This window comes from Zootoca vivipara, chromosome 12, assembly GCF_963506605.1.
Source record: "Zootoca vivipara chromosome 12, rZooViv1.1, whole genome shotgun sequence".
Classification (NCBI taxonomy): domain Eukaryota; kingdom Metazoa; phylum Chordata; class Lepidosauria; order Squamata; family Lacertidae; genus Zootoca; species Zootoca vivipara.
Window position 1 is genome coordinate 24,908,136 of NC_083287.1, and position 19,291 is coordinate 24,927,426.

Consider the following 19,291-nt stretch of genomic DNA (forward strand, 5'->3'; position numbering starts at 1 on the left):
AAAACCTTATAGTAGACTAGCGACGATCCGGCTCCTTGCTTTATTTTATTTTTTGCCTTTCACTCCCTGCTCACTCTTTGGATTCATACAAAAGTGAAAGTGTCCAGGCTACCTGTTTTTGTTTTGCCCTAGATACACCTGAGGAAGCTTGAACAATTGTACGCTTGATGGAGGGAGGACCCCAATGGCCAAATCAGAGACCTCCTGTTCCGAGGCACTGGAAAACAGCTACCAGAGAGCATTACCTGAAGCCTGCATTCAAGTTTAACAGCTTGATAATTTACAGTGAAGCACCTGAGATACATTCGGTGAACTAGGAGGGCTCCCTGCAGTGGCAGACTTGATAAGCACAAACAGAAGTGAGAGGAGATCTATTCTGAAACAGCAATGCCAGCTTTAGATTATATTGGTTAAAACCCACCTTGGCTGGAAAAGAAATGTATCATGTTGTCATTTATGCACAGGAGTACTTTTTCAATGCATACATACCCCTTCTGTCCTAGATGTATGATTTTAAGGTTAGCTCCATATTTATTCTTTATCCATTTTATTCCTTGAAGTTGGGGGTCTATGAGAAGTGGCCAGCGCTCACAGTTTGTAAGAATAGAGGCGTTTTCGGTTGACATTCTGTCACTGGGCAGACCTTCATTATTCCATGCTGCAATTGTTGCATCATCCGTCAACATGGCAATCACGTCTAAGTCTTCACTAACTGGAATGGGAATCTTCGAAGCAAAGAGAAATATAACTTTATAATAAAGTTAACAAAAGAGCCAACAAGGTGGTTTTGTGAATAAGGGCAGATATAATCTATTTGGCAATGGCACATTGGGTAAATAAATTGCATTCAGTTGGAGAAAAGCAGAACTGCATTTTCTTTATAAAAAATAAATAAATCCATGCTGAAACAGAATCCAGAGACACAAGTTTTGCATTGCAAACACTCACTTCTTGAGATTTCAGAAATGGAAGCCACATGCGTTCCATCAGCTCTTGGCGATAGGGCTTGGTAAAGGATCCAATGTAAGAAACAAAAGCTGCCGTTAACAAAACGTCCCCACACACTGTAATTTCTTGCGCTTCAAAGGTTTTAATAGATTGGGTCCAGCGAATGTTTTCAGACTGAAAGACAAGATTATAAAATAGCATGGGGAAATCACACAAGTACGGTACATTTTTTTTGGTCTCAGATTAGAGTTTCTGCCAAAATGTGAAGATCAATACAGTAGATTTAGGCAGGTTGAGTGCCTTTGAGACAAACACATAAACAGTCCACCAATCAACGGAGCATTACTAATATGCTCTATGGCAAAGACCAGGTCAAAGGTATGCCCAGCAACATGTGATGTATCAATGATATACTGAGACAGCCCCATGGTTGTCAAGGAGGTCCCAAAGTCCCAAGCCAGACCATATGGGGCTATCATTGCCGGCCAACCCATTAACAGCTTTTAGCATATATTAAGCAGAGATATGTGCAAAAACTCGATCTGCCTAATCATTCCGTACCCATGGCAAAAGATAGGTGGCCATCAAACCTCCTGCTGGGAAGAAACCCCAGCTATAACAAGACCTGTGATTTGGCAGAGGGCCTTCAGCTGGTGCCTACTTTGTGTATCTTGTGGCACCAACTGACGGTTTCCTCTTCCACCAGGTCTTCCCAATTGGTTGTGTGAGTGCTTGCAACGTAGATGTCATGCACATGGTAACATGGCCATAATGTAACATTTAATATATGGAGTGGTGATCATGGTTTAAAAATTCTAAATTATTCATTTTTTGTGATCTGCCCTGACACCACTTGTGATGAGGGACAGGATACAAATCCTATATTCAATAAACTAACAGCTACACATTCACGGGCTCTCAGAAAAGGAAGCTGAAATTTCAAAACACAGCTATTAAACTGAACTTCAATATGCAGAAAGTATGCCCAGCAAAGGAGATTACAACAGTTTTTCCTGTTGAATGTAGCAGCTATTACACACTGCAATTCTGTATTATTTCAATATAAAACATTCTTGCTATCTGGTATCTTTTACAGGACCTATTAGTTCCTTTCTTAAATCACTAGCTGAAGTGAACCAAACAAACCCATTAACTTGCAGGAGGGATTTTTGATTTATCCATTCTCTTTCCCTCATTGTCACTGGCTGGTAAGTCAAACAATAAAGTGCACCTACCTCATTCTACAAACTAGCTTTGAAATCTGAAGATTTACTAAACATAGAATGATTGTCTATTTAAATCTTCAGTAATTTTACTGTACCACCCCAGCATCATAAATCACAAGTGACATTGGCTAACAAGGGTTTAAGAGTTGGAACATGTAGTGTAATAAATTTCCAGACAGTTAAAAATCACTATAATTTTATTCTAATGCATTATAGATTGCCTGTAATATCATCCTGGCCGGGGTGACCCATTTCTAATTTTGAACAGCTGTTCAGCTCGGGAGTTAGTTAATGATTAAATATAAATTGCCTGATTTATTAGTCTGAATGGTTGAGCTTCCAGGTCAATGGCATATAGACAAAATCATCAGTCTTGATGCTTTTCAGAAGTTAACTGTCTCCTGTTTAAGTCAAAAAGAATTTATTCTCTGAGGAAAAGTGTTGACGCTCTCAATTAATTGTTATATTTTCTTTTTTCTTTCTTAGCTTACACAAGTACTTTTAAAGCGGAGAGGATTGTCACTGTTTGGTAGTAACTGAAACTTGGAGGATTCTAACACAGTAGCAACTCAAGATATAAGCAAGGCATTGTAGGACCCAACGAAAGATATGCAATTCTTTTTTTAAATCTTTACCTACTTATAATATTGATGCAATGCAATTTCCCCTTCAGAACTACTCTGGAGTAAATGGAATGCAAGCTGCAGGGCACCTCAGCTATAAATACTATTATTTTTAGCAGTGGAATCCTATGCAGGTTTAATCATAAGACAGACCTTAGATTCCAATGAGACTTACTCCTGTGCATTCTACTGGTTTCCAACAGCTCAATCCTATACATTAGATATGGGGACCTTTGGCCTACCTGGTATTGATGAACTACAACTCCTGTCATCCCTGGCCACTAGTCATGCTTGTTAGGAGTAATGCAAGTTGTAGTTCATCAACATCTGGACGTCCAAACACTTCTCACTCTTGCTATGCAGTCGTACCTTGGTTGCCGAACAGAATGCGTTCTGGGAGTCCATTCGACTCCCGGAACCGTTCAACAACCAAGGCGCGGCTTCCAATTGGTTGCAGAAACAACCATAAACCACTTTTGAAATTCCTTGTGAGTGTTCTCTGTGTATGCCTGTCTCTTTTCCCCTGCACACAAATGGGTTCCCTGGAACCCACTGATTTCACTGGCTTAGTGCCATTATGTTAAAATTATTAAATAAAGCATTAAAATGCAATTAAAACAACTATGTGCAAACTAACCATTAAATCATTATCTGTTTTGATATGAAGATGCTTTCCTGCAGACGGAAATAATTAGAAAACTAAACTCCTTATAGAGGGTGGGGTGAAAAGAGAAAGGGAAAAAAATATGGGGAAAATTAAAGAGGAAATTAAAGAAATGGAAAAAGAATTGGTAAAAGATCCAAGAGATGAAAAAAAGTTGATGAGATTAAAGGTGTTGCAAAAGGAACTCTCTATATTGGTAAGTCAAGAAATTGAAAACAAAATAAGGTGGTCTAAACAAAGAAATTTTGAATGGGGAGATAAGGTAGGGAAATTATTAGCATGGAAATTAAGGAAAAACCAAAAAGAAAGATTAATTACAGAGATAATGTATAAAGGAGGGAAGTTGAGGAAGCTTGAGGAAATACAAAAATGTTTTAATTCTTATTATAGGAAATTATATGAGGAAAAGAAAATAGGGGGGGGAAATTTGGACAACTATTTTGCGAAGAGGAAGGAATTTCAGATTATAGAAAAGGAAGAAGAATTGCTTAATAAACCGGTAACAAAACAAGAGATATATGAAGCAATAAAAAAATTGAAACTAGGAAAATCACCGGGGACGGATGGCTTATCAAGTAGACATTACAAAATATTTAAGGAAGAATTAGGCGAAACCCTCCAAAAGGTAATAAATGATATTATGGATAAAGGATCTATACCTAAATCGTGGCAAGAGGCGTATGTGATATTAATTCCTAAAGGCGAAGATGAAGGCAGACAGGTAGGGGATTTTAGACCGATTTCATTACTCAATGTAGATTATAAAATTTTTACAGATATATTGGCAAATAGATTAAAGAAAATATTGAATAGGATCATTGGGCAAGATCAACAAGGGTTCCTCCCGGGGAGAAAAATGTCAAAGAATGTCAGGATTTTAATTGATTTATTGGAATATCTAGATTGGTCACCAGGGAAGAAAGCAGCCCTGGTTTTCTTGGATATAGAGAAAGCATTCGATTCTCTATCATGGGATTTTATGAAAAGGTCATTGAAAGAAATTGGACTTGGAGGAAGATTCATGAGAGGAATTAATTCAATTTATAATAAACAATCAGCTAAATTAATCCTAAATGGGGAGGTGTTAGAGGAATTTAAGATAGAGAAAGGAACGCGACAGGGCTGCCCCTTATCACCATTATTATTTATATTATCAATAGAATTTCTATTGAGGGATATTAAAAAGGATACCAAAATTGAGGGAATAAAAGTAAGAGATAAAAAATTCAAGATAAAGGCATTCGCAGACGATATGATTGTTATGTTGGAGGAACCGAAGGAGTCAATTGGAAATTTGAAAAAAGTATTAAAAGTTTTTGAGGGAGTATCAGGGTTAAAAATAAATGGGAATAAAACAAAGGTAATGCTCAAAAACATAAGACAAGTAGAAATGACCAAATTGAAATCGGAATTGGATTGGGAGGTGGTGAAGAAATTTAAATATTTAGGCATAGTAATTAGTATAAACAACATTGAGTTATATGAGAATAACTATGGGAAAGTTTGGAGGGAAATTAGAAAGGATTTGGAAAGATGGAAAGATTTGAATTTATCATTTTCAGGTAGAATTGCTACAATTAAGATGTCAATCTTACCTAGAATTCTATTCCTATTCCAGATGTTACCCATTTTGGGGAAAAAAGATATTTTTGAAGGTTGGAGGAAGGAGTTAAGTAAATTTATCTGGCTGGGGAAAAAACCACGAATACAATATAAATTACTTACAGACATCAAAGAAAGAGGAGGATGGGGGGTCCCCGATTTAAGGCTATATTATGCGTCCGCATGTATGTGCTGGCTTAAGGACTGGATAGTTATGGAGGACGAGGAACTCCTAGAACTGGAGGGATTTAGAAATGTGGCCGGATGGCACACCTATTTACTCCAGGAAGAAAAAGAGAAATATAGACAATTTGCTAATCATGTGACGAAAAAATCATTATTTAAAATTTGGCAAGAATTTAGACCATTACTAGAACCCCAAACACCATGGTGGGCATCCCCCCTTGAGATGACATCAATTGGAGGGAAAGGTACAAACAAGAGATGGCTGACGTATCAGAATTTATTAATTAGAGAAGATGAGCAATGGAAGTTACGACCTTATGAAGAGATTAAACCGTATTGCAATAGCTGGCTGCAGTACCACCAAATACAAAGCCTTTTTAAAAAACATCAGCAAATAGGATTCGGGAAAGGGAAGTCAAAATTACAAGAATTATTATTGGAGAATAATACGAAACCATTATCAAAAATTTATAAATTTCTCCTCGAATGGGAATTAAAAGACGAAGAAATAAAAGAGACAATGACAAAGTGGGCCCAGGATTTGGGGAGACCAATTTACAAAATACAATGGGATAATTTGTGGAAAAACTCAATGAGATTCACAGCCTGTATGGGCATAAAAGAGAATATGCTCAAATTGGTATATAGATGGCATCTGACCCCACAAAAATTAGCAATAATATATAAGAATGAAAATGATAATTGTTGGAAATGTGATGCCAAAGGAGGGAACTATTTTCATTGCTGGTGGGGATGCAAAGAAATATTTAAATTCTGGGGAAATATATATGATGAATTAAAAAAAATGTTGAAAATCACTTTTGGGAAGAAGCCAGAATATTTTTTATTAAGCATATTACCAGATAATATGCCAAATGACAGGAAAAATATTTTCTTATATGCGTGTGCGGCAGCTAGATTATTGGTAGCTCAGAAATGGAGAAAAAAAGAAGTACCCACAATTCAGGAGTGGCAGTTAAAATTAATAGAATTTATGAATATGGAGAAGATGACAGCAGCGATCAGAAATATTCCAAAACAAAAATCTAAAGGGGAATGGGAGAGGGTGGAAGAATATTTTAAAAAAAGAGATATAAAAACGGAACTGATGGTCTGTTTAAATTAGATAGCCTTGGGAAATAACATAGAGAATAAGAAGAGTAATTAAAATAAAGTTTCTAATATAGAGGCATATATTACTTTGAAGTAAGGAATCGCAAGTGAAGGGAAAGGGAAAGTTAAGCGATGTGTTGCGATCTGGAAGTAATTTTTATTCAGTTCTCTTTTTTGTTCTTTCTTTTCTTTTTCTTATGCTTTATTAGTAGATGTAAATTGTGAAGTTTGATATTATTACTATTATTTAGGATTATTATTATTATTATTTTTTGTTGTGTTGTTGTTTTTTTGATGTATTGTATTTTAAAGGATTGAAATAAAGATGACTTTTAAAATTAAAAAAAAAAAAAAGAGGGTGGGGTTTTTTGTTTGTTAATTAAGTGTATATTCTGTATGTATTAGAATAGGATTAATGCATTTTATGAACATAAGGAAGAAACAATGCAATGACTGTAGCCCACTTATCCAAAGGTTAAGAGCATTGTGGGTGGATGCAAAATGACTCTGCCCTGACCTGAGGATTATTCAGTCTCAGTGCTCATTAACCAAAGGCTGACCATGCTGTCAGAAAGAGTTCACTTTTCTGCACAGATCTAGCGACTTAGTTACAGAGACCTTTCTCTGGGGATATACAACCCATGGAGCAAACATATCACATATGATGCAAAAACAGCAACATAATGTCTAGGGCTGGATAGCCGATTAGGCTAAATACACTGCAGGGGAAGACACCTGCAACAATAGCTCCCCACCCCCCAAAAATAATTTTCTACAGTATAATTATTCCAGAGTTCTGAAGTGTGCACACCCATAGTGCTCTTTAAAAGAATAAATAAACAATTATCTTAGCATCTCACTGGAACATATGAAAATGAACTTCTTAAGTATGTCTGGTGAACACATGGTGATTAAGATGAAGTCCCAGTTAAAATTTTTGATGTTAATTTCTAGCCCAGGCAATCTCTAATCTAACCAACCTGGCTATTGGAGCCTGAACAGAGACTTTTCAGGAACTGTAGAAGGAATGCTATTTAAGCTGCTATTTAAGCAGCAAACTTTCTCCTAGAGTTCAGATCAAGGAGTCTCACTGCTGCATGTAACTGGAAGGTGAAATCTTTGGTGCACACTTTAGTCATGGATAATAAGGAGTAATGAGGACGATTACTTAAGTAGTAAGATAGATTCTTCGTATGCTCAATGGAAATGTGTTATTATTTCACAGAGTTCCGCCCTGGTACTGAAAACTGGTTCTGGAGCTAAGCTCCAATAAACTCTGGCTCAAATTAATCCTTTTGTGTGCACACACTAACCTACATCATTCCAGTAGGTAGGGAAGGAGAGCAAGCAAGGTGCTCCCTGCTGGGGCAGCCTGCACAATATCCATGTTGCCATACTGGTTTGTGTTTTCCCTCTTCCTGTTAGTTTAAAGCAGCTCTCATTTCAGCAACTCAAAGGCATCTAAAACCTGACACTCCAGAAATATTTCATTTCACCAAGACCCTTCTCTTGAATACAGGCTCACCTGCTTTGATCAGAACTCCTGAGAATGATATTAATGAATACCCTACTTTTGAATTATGGTGCTGGAGGAGACTCTTGAGAGTCCCATGGACTGCAAGAAGATTAAACCTCTCCATTCTTAAGGAAATCAGCCCTGAGTGCTCACTGGAAGGACAGATCCTGAAGCTGAGGCTCCAATACTTTGGCCACCTCATGAGAAGAGAAGACTCCCTGGAAAAGACCCTGATGTTGGGAAAGATGGAGGGCACAAGGAGAAGGGAACGGCAGAGGACGAGATGGTTGGACAGTGTTCTCAAAGCTACCAACATAGAATCATAGAATCATAGAGTTGGAAGAGACCACAAGGGCCATCCAGTCCAACCCCCTGCCAAGCAGGAAACACCATCAAAGCATTCTTGACATATGCCTGTCAAGCCTCTGCTTAAAGACCTCCAAAGAAGGAGACTCCACCACACTCCTTGGTAGCAAATTCCACTGCCGAACAGCTCTTACTGTCAGGAAGTTCTTCCTAATGTTTAGGTGGAATCTTCTTTCTTGTAGTTTGAATCAATTGCTCTGTGTCCGCTTCTCTAGAGCAGCAGAAAACAACCTTTCTCCCTCCTTTATATGACATCCTTTTATATATTTGAACATGGCTATCATATCACCCCTTAACCTTCTCTTCTCCAGGCTAAACATGAATTTGACCAAACTGCAGGAGGCAGTGGAAGACAGGAGTGCCTGGTGTGCTCTGGTCCATGAGGTTACAAAGAGTCGGACACAACTAAACAACAACAACAACTACTTGCCTCAAGTCCTTTAACAAGCCTGTTAGCCAGCTCTATAGTCTTATTGGTTCGGCTGACCTCTTCTTGACATCTAACTTTTTCTGCCGTTGCTTTTTCAAAGGATGCTGTGAGTTTGCACAGATTGCGATCCAGTTCCTAAAGAGAGAGAGAGAGTTAGTTTTCATTCATTCATTCATTCATTCATCATTCATTCTTCACATACTCCTCTTGGTGAATAGTAAGAATGGTAATACTTTCATACAGTAACCATCTGAAGCCTCACCAAAATTGCAGGCCACAAGTGTCAAATGTTTTATGCTACTTGCCTCACTACTATTTCCTTCATCTTCTCTTACTCATTTCCCTTGGACATCTCATGTCACATTTATAATTCACGCAAGAATCCCAGTTGCCCATATCATGCCCCCTAGCTGCCATCGTCTCAGCTGCGGATGTCACAACCTTTGATGTTAATAAAGCTTTAGTCGACATAGTTGCTTTGGCAATAGAGAAACAGCTGGGTCCACATTCCAAACTCTTTGAGCAATTTATGCAAATATATGAGGATTTTCAAATGACATATTGCTCATGCAGATCAGTTGAAATGGACAGAACTCCTGAGCTGCTTATCAGAAAAAATCCATCTGAAATTGTCAATGATGTTAAGTGGCTTTTGCCAACATGTCTATTAGGGCCTGATAGAAAGTGCAGTCCAGAACAGCTGGAGGGCACCAAATAGTCAAAGGCTGATGTAAAGTCTTCAATGCCAGTATTTTATCTTGGTATTCTGTGTGCCACTATAACCTCAACAATATGTTTCATTTTGCAATCGTATAAAATCTAGCTATAATCTCGGAGCCATTGTAATGTATTTTATATCCATAGATAGGGAGGCCACCCAAAGCGAATTCAGGAACCACAGGGGGTGGGGGAAACCCAAGAGTTATAAAATTGGGAGTGATAAAATTGTAGAGAAGTGAAATAGCTGCAATGCCTGGTTAACCAAATACACAAGTGTGACTAGAATTCATGTGGGTAATGAGGTAGCTGATCCAATTTTGTTTATGGAGGCATTTATGGTAATGATTTGAAGGTTGATCCATTCTGCATGGCAAAATGCCACCAGCTCTTCCGAGAGCTTTTAAATGGAGACTTGAGCAATGTGGAACATTAACTGCGATCCTATGATGTTTAATGGACTATGAACAAGTCTTGAATGTAGCAAGTAGAAAGGTGGCTAATGTGGACACCTGCCCCCTCCCCCCAGCATATTTCTAGTGCCAAGACCTGAGAGTGTGGGGGGTGGGGTGCGAGTCTGTTTCTATGAAGATGGATCTTATATTTCTCATGGAGGGGAATAATCAGCAAAGTTTGTTTGCTGTTCATTAGATGGGAGTTACAGGCTAACTCCTCCCCATATTTTTCTAGTTGCCTTTGATTGTTTTTTCCCTGCCTTCTGGGCCCGCAAAACGTGTGAATCATCATGCCAAATTCAGCTCATCAGCTATGTAGGGCAATTCACCAAAAGCTTAATAAATTTCTTGTTCTTTTGTGCTTGCCTCTGTCTTCAAAGTAAGGTGGGATTGTCTTGTATTAAGCGGGTCTTCAGGATGATCTTAAGCATATCCGGCGCTGTGGTCCCTCCGGTGGCCCCCCCCAATTTACCAGAGCTTTTTAGGGAGGACGGCACTGCCGATGGGGCTGGAGGCGGGCAGCGGTTGAAGGGTGGCTCCTCCGGCGGCGAAGAGGCAGGGGCTGGATGCGGCACCTCCCGGCTCAACTGGCCGCTTCATGTCGCGGTGGCCATGGCAGACGGAGGCTCTGGGCACAGCACTGCATGGCGGAAGCAGGCAAGGGCAGCAAGCTGATGCCAGGAGCCCCACATCCAGCCTCCGCCTCTTCCCTGGCGCTCTCCAGAACTTGGTGCCCTGGCGCCCCGCACCACTAGCCTCTATGGGTAAGACGTCCCTGCAGGTCCTAATAGGTGGTGGGCAATGCATGGCTCTGTGGGTTGCAAGTTGTGTAGTCTTGGAACTGTTCTTTATGATTCAAGTGCGAGGTTGGATGATGTTGGGATAGGTTTTTTTTATTAAAAAAACCCACATGCAGCCTGTACCTGGGTATGCCAGAATGCAATCCAGGAAGATGAAAATGTAAATAATTACATGCTGGGGCTATTTAATGCTTCTGAGCTTTTCCTTTCCTGCAGTCAAGTGACAGTGGGAAAGGGCTGAGGGAAATGGACTGCCAAAATTTTATGTGCATGGGAGGTGAAACTAGTGGAGACATTTCACCAACAGTTCTCTACAAGGTGACGGAATGCTCCAACAGGAAGAAAAGTCGCTCCTGAGAAATATTTTGTTCAATATTAATTGAACCAACACCACCAAGAAGGTAAGGAGGACTGGAAGGAGCAGAGCCAGAACCTATTGCTTTCTTCAACAATATTAAAACCAAATCCACAACAGAGTCCAAAATTCTTCACCACAAAAAAATGCATATTATATGGTAGGGCTTGAGATTCTCCAGCAGTCTGGGGTGTCTGTGAAAAAGAAGATTCTCACATAATTTATCAGGAAACACTTTTCTGTGAAACTGGTCCAGCCCCATCAGTTCATACTAATATCTAGCAATGTTGTTATCCATAGTCAAGTGTCCTCTAAAATTTACTTACTTACAGGTACCATTCAACAAAAGATACTTTCCAGTGTTAATGAAAATCTTCCTACCAGATTTAACCTTCACTCTCTCAGCTAAGCATGGCTGGAGATTAGGAATTAATTACACCTTAACTACCCCTTGAAAACTCACATTTAATTGTCAGTTTTGTTCCTGGGAGGCTTTAATAAAAGATTTACCCCTTTGGAGGGGGGCGGGACTTTTCATTTTAAACACAGAAGAAATTAATTAAAAGCACAGTAGCTCTAAAATTGTTGAGGACTTTTCTTTAGGCGCATTCCAGTATGGGAGTCTGGGTTAGAATGCCAGCACACTTAGGCACACACTTCTGAATCACTGGTTGCTAATCCAGTTGCTGAAATGTTATATAGTAAAATGAAACAAAAAACCGAAACTTAAGATTTGTGAGAAGGCAGCCTGCTATATAGGTGCTACTGAAGGAATTTTTTTATTTTGCTATATAGCAGTTTTACAGTCAGCTTCAAAATGAAGCCAGTTTGGGAAACCCACATAAACCTTTCTCGATTATTACAGACCAGACTGAAGAGTGAAATTTCAAAGCAACTGAAAGCTTTGGTTACAACTTAATTTTGTTTGGTGTCATTTCATTGGTTCTTGAGTTTGAAAAATATGTTTGGGAAAATTGAGGCTACAATCCTTACCATCATTAAAAGGGGATTAGGCCCCAATGAACACAGTGAGGCTTACTTCTGTATAAAAGGTGGATGTAAGAGCATTCCGAGGGGGTTGTGTTGCCCACCCTGCAGTCTGCTCAGAGACCTCTTACATCAGGCACCCCCAAACTGCGGCCCTCCAGATGTTTTGGCCTACAACTCCCATGATCCCTAGCTAACAGGACCAGTGGTCGGGGAAGATGGGAATTGTAGTCCAAAACATCTGGAGGGCTGAAGTTTGGGGGTGCCTGTCTTACATCCATTGGTGAACTGCACTCTAAAATACGTTTTAACAACATTTATTGCCTCTAAATGTGAATAGACAGTCTTTGGATACGAATGTGCAATGTGGTACTAAATGCAGGGGCTCTCCTCAGTCATTGCTAGGGTACACAGGACACAGTTTAAATTTCTGCACCACTAAGATAGAGGCAAAGTTTACATATTAAAGACGTACAAAGAGTTGTGTAGATTTAAATAAACCTTTTGAATCATGTAAAATATTTTCATGGAAAGATTTAAAAATATCTGTTTCAACAACATTAATTTTGCTGTTGCATACAGCTGACAAGGATTTAATTTGTCATTTTGAAATATATTTTAGCAGGCATTAAAAATGAAGGGTTGTTAGCACAGTGCCATCCAAATTGATGATGTGTTATTGATTACCAAGTAATAGCTGCAACATTTATTAATCATTACAGAAAATTACTAGGTAAAAAGAATACTTCTGTATGAAAAATTATAACCATGCTTTCCCAATAGAAAAGCACTGGTTTATGGGACAGGATTCCATTGGAAATCCATAAGATGGGGACGACTACCTGTGACTCTATTTTTCAAAGGCGTTAGGTTTGTTGAACGACAGAAAGAATAGTAGGCCAATAAATGGCAAACAGACATAATGCTGAGGGATGCATTGAGAACTGAAGGCCAATGAACAAATGGATCAAGTATTGATAAAGGATGCTACTTGATAGAAAAGTTACCACCATACAAATGTACAAGGCACAGCATCTAATCTCATTATAAGCACTGGCAGAGAACTCAAATTAAGGACTGAGGAATAGGCTACATAGTTGAATTTGAATAGCTGAGATCTTTAATTACAGTGGTACCTCTACTTACGAATTTAATGTGTTCCGAACGCACATTTGTAAGTAAAAAAAAAATGTAAGTCGACTCCCATAGGAATGCATTGGGAGAAAAAATTCGTAAGTAGAAGCAACCCTATCTAAAAATTCGTAAGTAGAAAAAAATCCTATCTAAACCGCATTCAAGATGGCGGATGGAGCTCCATTCGTAAGTAGAAACATTCGTAAGTAGAGGTACCACTGTATATTTTGAAAGGGTAGGTGATCAAAATAGCATACAATTTATCTTGCAAGTAATAGGAGGTCATATCCCTCATGGCTAGAATTTGCTTTGAATTAATCTAGTAGAAGACTAGTTTTGTATCTTGCACATTTGCAAAAAGTGACCAATAACAAATACATTTATTTAAATAAATGTGTATTATGTAATAATGTGGCTGAATGGGTTTGGGGGAAATTCTCCAATTTCATGTTAAAAGATTCAGTGCCCACCCCAAACAAAAAAGGAAGATATATTCAATTGGTTTATGGGGGGAAATAATGCCCAATATATCATATATTAGACACCAAAACAATAGCTTTATAACCTGGCAGGGCTAGAAAGCAATAAAACACCTTCTCTTTACAGAGAGCCTCTGTGCATTGCCACAAAGAATGCTAGCTTGTTAGATTTGCTACGAAGTAGGGCAAGATTAGGACTGGAGTAAGGCTACAACCTACCCCAAGTTTTTTCCTGATGGCTTCCAGCTTTTCAGTAGCTGCTGCAAGTTCAGCATTTGCTTGGGCCAATGTTTGGCGTTTTGGCTCCACATCACAGTATACCTGGGAATTCCAATATTAGAAATTCTTTAAACTATGATAACACAAAAAAGTTTCAACAAGAAGTGATGAAACGGTCATGTTTTTATCGCAAGGTGATCCACCTTCAGTTGTTTCCACAGTTTATTAGACAATATTTCAGCCAGAATTGATCACACCCTCCCTTCTTTTCAAGTTTTCAAGACGCACTTGCAAGTCACAGGGAGAAACATCACAGAATAGATAAATTGGATGCATTAGATATACATTTAATTAAAAGTAACATCCTGGAATATGATAGATAATCTAACACTTGTATTTCGGTAACCATTTGCTATCAGATTGCTCTGCATTTATTTGGTGCATCACCATCCTAGCCTCTAATATGAATGGAAGTCTTTTCCTTCCTTTGCTGAAAAGTCTGATGTCTCCAGGGGAGGCTGGTTTATTAGGACAAACAGAGCATTGGCCCACCAACTTCAACCTGCCCCCCAACCCCACCTCATTTGCCTGACTTCTTATTTACACCCTGCCCAGGAGAATGGCGCTGCCTGTTCATTTCCTCCTCCTCAATTTCTGTTTTGCCTTTGTAGAACTAATCAGGGAGGGGAGGAGGGTTCACTAATGATGGTAACACCCCGATAAGGCATTTTCCAGTGCTTTTGAGGCTGAGAGATGGGGACTTGCATAAGACCACCTGGTAAGTTCATGGTGAAGAGGAAGCTTGAACTGAACTTGCTCACATATCTTAGCAGCTAGAGCATAACTTAAGAGGGACATCCATTTGATATGTTCTAATAAAAATAAGTTACACAAAGTTTGTACCCTGTGCAACCTTCATCTTGCTATTCTCTGCTGAAAATATTGCTTATCCAATGAGCAGCCACCAGATACCTAAGCTATTTCCCCAATTTATTTCTCCAATTGCAACAAACACATTCAGTACCTCATAGAATTTCACTATGTTGATAACCCAAGCACAGAGACCAGCTGCTGCAAATGACTTAGTGCGAACCAGGTTTGGGTTGAATTCCGTGTCTTTCAAGTAATGTTCTTTGACCACTTTTAGACAATTCCCTGGGATGTGCTCCTTGTCATAGTTAATTAAAGCTTGCAAGAATTCATCAACCTGGAAGGCAGTTAATGCACTTAACTTATTACTGTTGAATAACACTTCAAGCCTGCAAGTTGATTTCAAAATACAAAAGGTTAAAACCCAAACAAGTGTAGTGACCCCAGTTTTTAAAATAGCAAATAAGTATTGAGCTAAAAAGTAAGCCATTTTATGCATATTTACTTGCAAATGATAAGTAGAATCCTAGAAGTATAGAATTGTAAAGTTGGAAAGGGACCACAAGGATCATCTAGTCCAACTCCCTGCTGTGCAGGAATATTTTGCCCAACGTGGGACTCAAACCCATAACCCTGAGAAAGTTTACTCCTGTGTCTCAATATATACATGAACATTATTGTTTAAATTCATATCATCAGGTTGCAATGCAATTTAATAGATGGTGATAATGTTGCAAGAACCTTTCCCATGAAGAGTCTAGCTGCTTTCCAGCTTCGGTCTTTTGGTACCCTCCCTTTATTCGCCAGTAGGACCATTACAGCAGCTGTAACGTTGGTCACTGCAATTGGTGGGTTAGGGAAGGCTTTCAGTTCAGAAAGGTTCACCTGAAGAACAGCAACAAAGATGGTGTTGAAAGAAAGCCAAACACGTGCTGGGAGAACAAAGGGCATTGTGACAATTTGAAGAGATTGGCAGGGGTTAGGATTGCTCTGCCTAAGTGTGCTTGTGGAAAGCTGCATGGACATAGGTGTGTGGGTGGCAAGGCTCAACCTGAGGCATTCCAGGGGTCAGCCAGGGGGGCCCTTGGATTGGTTGACCGTCAATGAGGAAAGCTACGGAAGGGATAAAAGACACAAGCTCCACCTTCACCTTGCACCCTAGTTGGCAGCATAGCTGCCAACCCTCAATTTTTTTGCGGGAAACTCCCTTATTCCAAGCCACAGCTGTCAACTTTCCCTTTTTTTGCTGGAAATTCCCTTATTCCAGCGGCGTTTCCCGCTGCTATCCTGGATTGTTAGATATACCGTAGACTGTCCCCGGGACAGGTGAGGCTTGCTGATCCCTTATTTTCAAATCCGAAAGTTGACAGCTATGGTTGGGAGCGTTGTGGAGATGGCAGATTGTCTACCAGTTAACTCCTGTCCCAATCCCACTTATGATTGTTCCGTTACTTGGCTATCTGTGATCCCCTTCCTCTACTAGAGCTGAAGATGAAGAACAAATGAAAACTAAGAATATAATGGGTGTTATTGTATCAGAGCAAAAGATCATACAGTACAACACTCTGCCCCCAATATACAGTCACAACTGGGATGTCACTGTTTCCATGGTGATACCGTCTAATGGAGGAAATATTAATTGGTTTGGATATTTTTGTGTTATTAATTATACTGTTCTGTGTTTAACTAGGATAAGCGTATCACATTTTATCACATAGTGGAGCTAGAAGGTTGTTTGTTTCACGCAAGTAGATGCAATTCAAAATGGAATCTGATGCAAAAACCGATCACCAGAATGGGTTCATGAAGTCTTTGAATTTCCATTAAAACTATCAAATTGATACACGTCATTGTCACAAAAGGTACATTCCAAAACGCAGAAGTGTTGAAAAGATTACCCAGGACGAATTAATGTGCTTGGAGCGCTGATAAAATGCAACATATCCAAACTGAAGGAAATGCTGTTTGGATGCCATGAAATAATTTAATATAGCTTGGCATTCATTACATGAAAAACGAAATAATCTGGAAAGACCGACAAAGAGAAAAAGACTTGTCTGCTCCATGAGAGCATGATAACTACCCTAGTAATTATCCCAAACACTACCGTACATTCTTGGAAAAGTGAGCAGGCTGTAATTGGGGTGGCGGGGGTGGGGTGGGAATTAGCAGTCAAAAGGTCACATGGTAGACAACCATACCATAGTTTGCTATTTACCTTATTAAGTGTGTTTAAAGCTGCAGTAGCAGCCACCAGGGCAGGTTCTGCTTTCACCAGGTCATCCTCACACTCTTTCTGTTTCTGAGATACTTCTGCTTGGATGGCAACAACCTATTTGAACACAAACTCTTAAGTTTTGACTAAGGCAGCAATCGTGGAATTAATTACTTCAAAGTGGGCTTCAATTAAATCAATTGAGACTTAATTATGAGCAAACACGGTTAGGAATAGAATGTAGGGAAGGCAGTGAGTACCTGACATTGCAGTATTGCTAAAGCCATTATTAAAACTAATGTATTTATCATGTTCTGTACATGATGAACCACTATTATTTCAACAGGTTAAAAAAAAGGGATGACCAGTGTTAATTATTGCAATATGTAGCATTAAAATGTTTCTGGATTTCCGTAGTTGAAAGATATATCTGTTGCGCAATGCCCTCTCAATTTGAATAAATTACATTGTTTAATCTAATCTTAATAATTGTTTAATAATAATAATAATAATAATAATAATAATAATAATGTTATCATTTATACCGTGTCCATCTGGCTGGTTTCTCCAGCCACTCTGGGCGGCTTACAGCATATAAAGATTTGTAAAAACACAAGAAATTAAAATTTCCCCAAAACAGGGCTCCGTTCAGATGTCTTCTAAAAGTCAGATAGCTGTTTATTTCCTTGACATCTGATGAGAGGGTGTTCTACAGGGCGGGCACCACTACCAACAAGGTTTTAAATTTATTATAATCCATGATACGTTGATCATTCATTTTAAAAGTGCTTTTGGCAAGCAAAATAAAAAAATTCCTTCCAGTAGCACCTTAGAGACCAACTAAGTTTGTCATCGGTATGAGCTTTCGTGTGCATGCACACTTCTTCAGATACAACTGGCAAGCAGTTAAGGAAATATATGATGAGGTATTTTGAGGGTCACAAAAAGTAAGTCTTATTCTTGAAAGCGTTGACAGGAAGTTATCTCCTGATAATCACACAGTGTGCCAAAGCTTATTGCTTTAAGAAATGTGTTTTGAAACATGTCAACAGCATCCCCCAATCCTAACACCATCAGAATACCGAACAACAGCAATCAGAGGCTCAGCAAGGGAGGGAACCCTAGTACAAAAAGCTGCGCTCAGGTTGTTGGTGAGTGCCAGGCACTTTGGTTCTATCCTGTCAGTTTTACACAACCTGCACTGACTGCAAGTTTGTATTCCGAGGTCAAATCAAGGTACTGGTGTTGACCTTTAAAGCAGGAGTAGCTAATCCACAACTGGTGGGTCAAATCTGACACAAACCGTTTTTAATTTTTTTGTATGCGGTTTTACCATTTCATAAAATTGTATTAGCAATTCTATATATATTTCGTATCAAATTTGGACACAACACCACATTCCACAATGGGGAGTGCTCTTAGCAACATAAGGTATACAAATGTCACACCTGCGCAAGGTAAAAGCCCCTTTTTGGGACCTCAAAACTCAGCCAGCAGACCCTGCCGGGCATGCTGGGAAAAGAACCTACAGGAGAGGTAGCAAAACATCACCCTCTAGTGGCGTCTATACTGTTACTGCAGCTAAAAAAAGCTTCCTTGTGTGTTTGATGACCCTATATAATGTTGTATGTATGTGACTCTAAAGCTTGGGTTCAATTTTATATCTGCTTACAGTGACTTCAAAAATGGTCAAAAAAGTTTTTAAAATCATTTTGCGCATGAGGGTTTTTTTTTATCAAATCTCTTTGAAAGTAAGATTTTATCTAATCTTTAATGAAAGCTCATCAAATTATTATACAGGGAAATGAGGTTGTAAAAAGGTCATCACCCTATTGGGGGATCCATCAGCATGGTGTGGGGTGTGGCACAGGGCCTGTAGCAGGAGAGTTCAAACGAAATACGGGGAATGAGTGGAAATGCCTTTTGGCTCATGTTTCCTAAGTTGTTCTGGTTTACAAGTCATTAGGTTGGGAAACAGCAAGATGTGACACTTTCTTTCTTTAATCATACTTTCAATATGCGTCTAGTTTTATGTAACAGAACTAAAAAAGTATCTTGGTTAATGAAGCCAAATATAAGTAACGTTAATGTGAAAGACAAGTTCAGTATGCAGAAGGACAGGACACGGAATCTGGACAGCTAATGCCGAACCCCAGAAAGTACACCACAGAATGCAAAATTTGGAAGTGAAACTGCAGGTCAGTGAAAGGGACTTCAAGAACAATTGAGCTGTTCAATTGAACTAAAAAAAAAAGCCTTTAAAAACCTGAAGTGCTCAAAGATGACTCTCTGACCTTTACTGTATTACATACAGGCCTGATTCCCAAGATCCCCATCCATTATATGCTTGAATGAGTTCAGTGCTTATTGTTCTTTCATATCATTA

At 39.1% G+C, this 19,291-nt stretch overlaps 1 protein-coding gene across 1 annotated transcript in view; it reads right to left on the bottom strand.

The window, feature by feature from the left end:
• The window catches only part of DNAH11 (dynein axonemal heavy chain 11), a 142,911-nt gene that overhangs the window by 35,006 nt on the left and 88,614 nt on the right, over window positions 1-19,291 (bottom strand). Inside the window, exons 58-64 of the mRNA XM_035129059.2 lie at window positions 16,909-17,022; window positions 15,432-15,575; window positions 14,845-15,027; window positions 13,821-13,922; window positions 8,675-8,809; window positions 949-1,122; window positions 490-725 (exon numbers count right to left, since the gene is read on the bottom strand). Of these exons, the coding sequence (XP_034984950.2) occupies window positions 490-725; window positions 949-1,122; window positions 8,675-8,809; window positions 13,821-13,922; window positions 14,845-15,027; window positions 15,432-15,575; window positions 16,909-17,022 (1,088 nt within the window). The remainder of the gene's footprint in view (window positions 1-489; window positions 726-948; window positions 1,123-8,674; window positions 8,810-13,820; window positions 13,923-14,844; window positions 15,028-15,431; window positions 15,576-16,908; window positions 17,023-19,291) is intronic.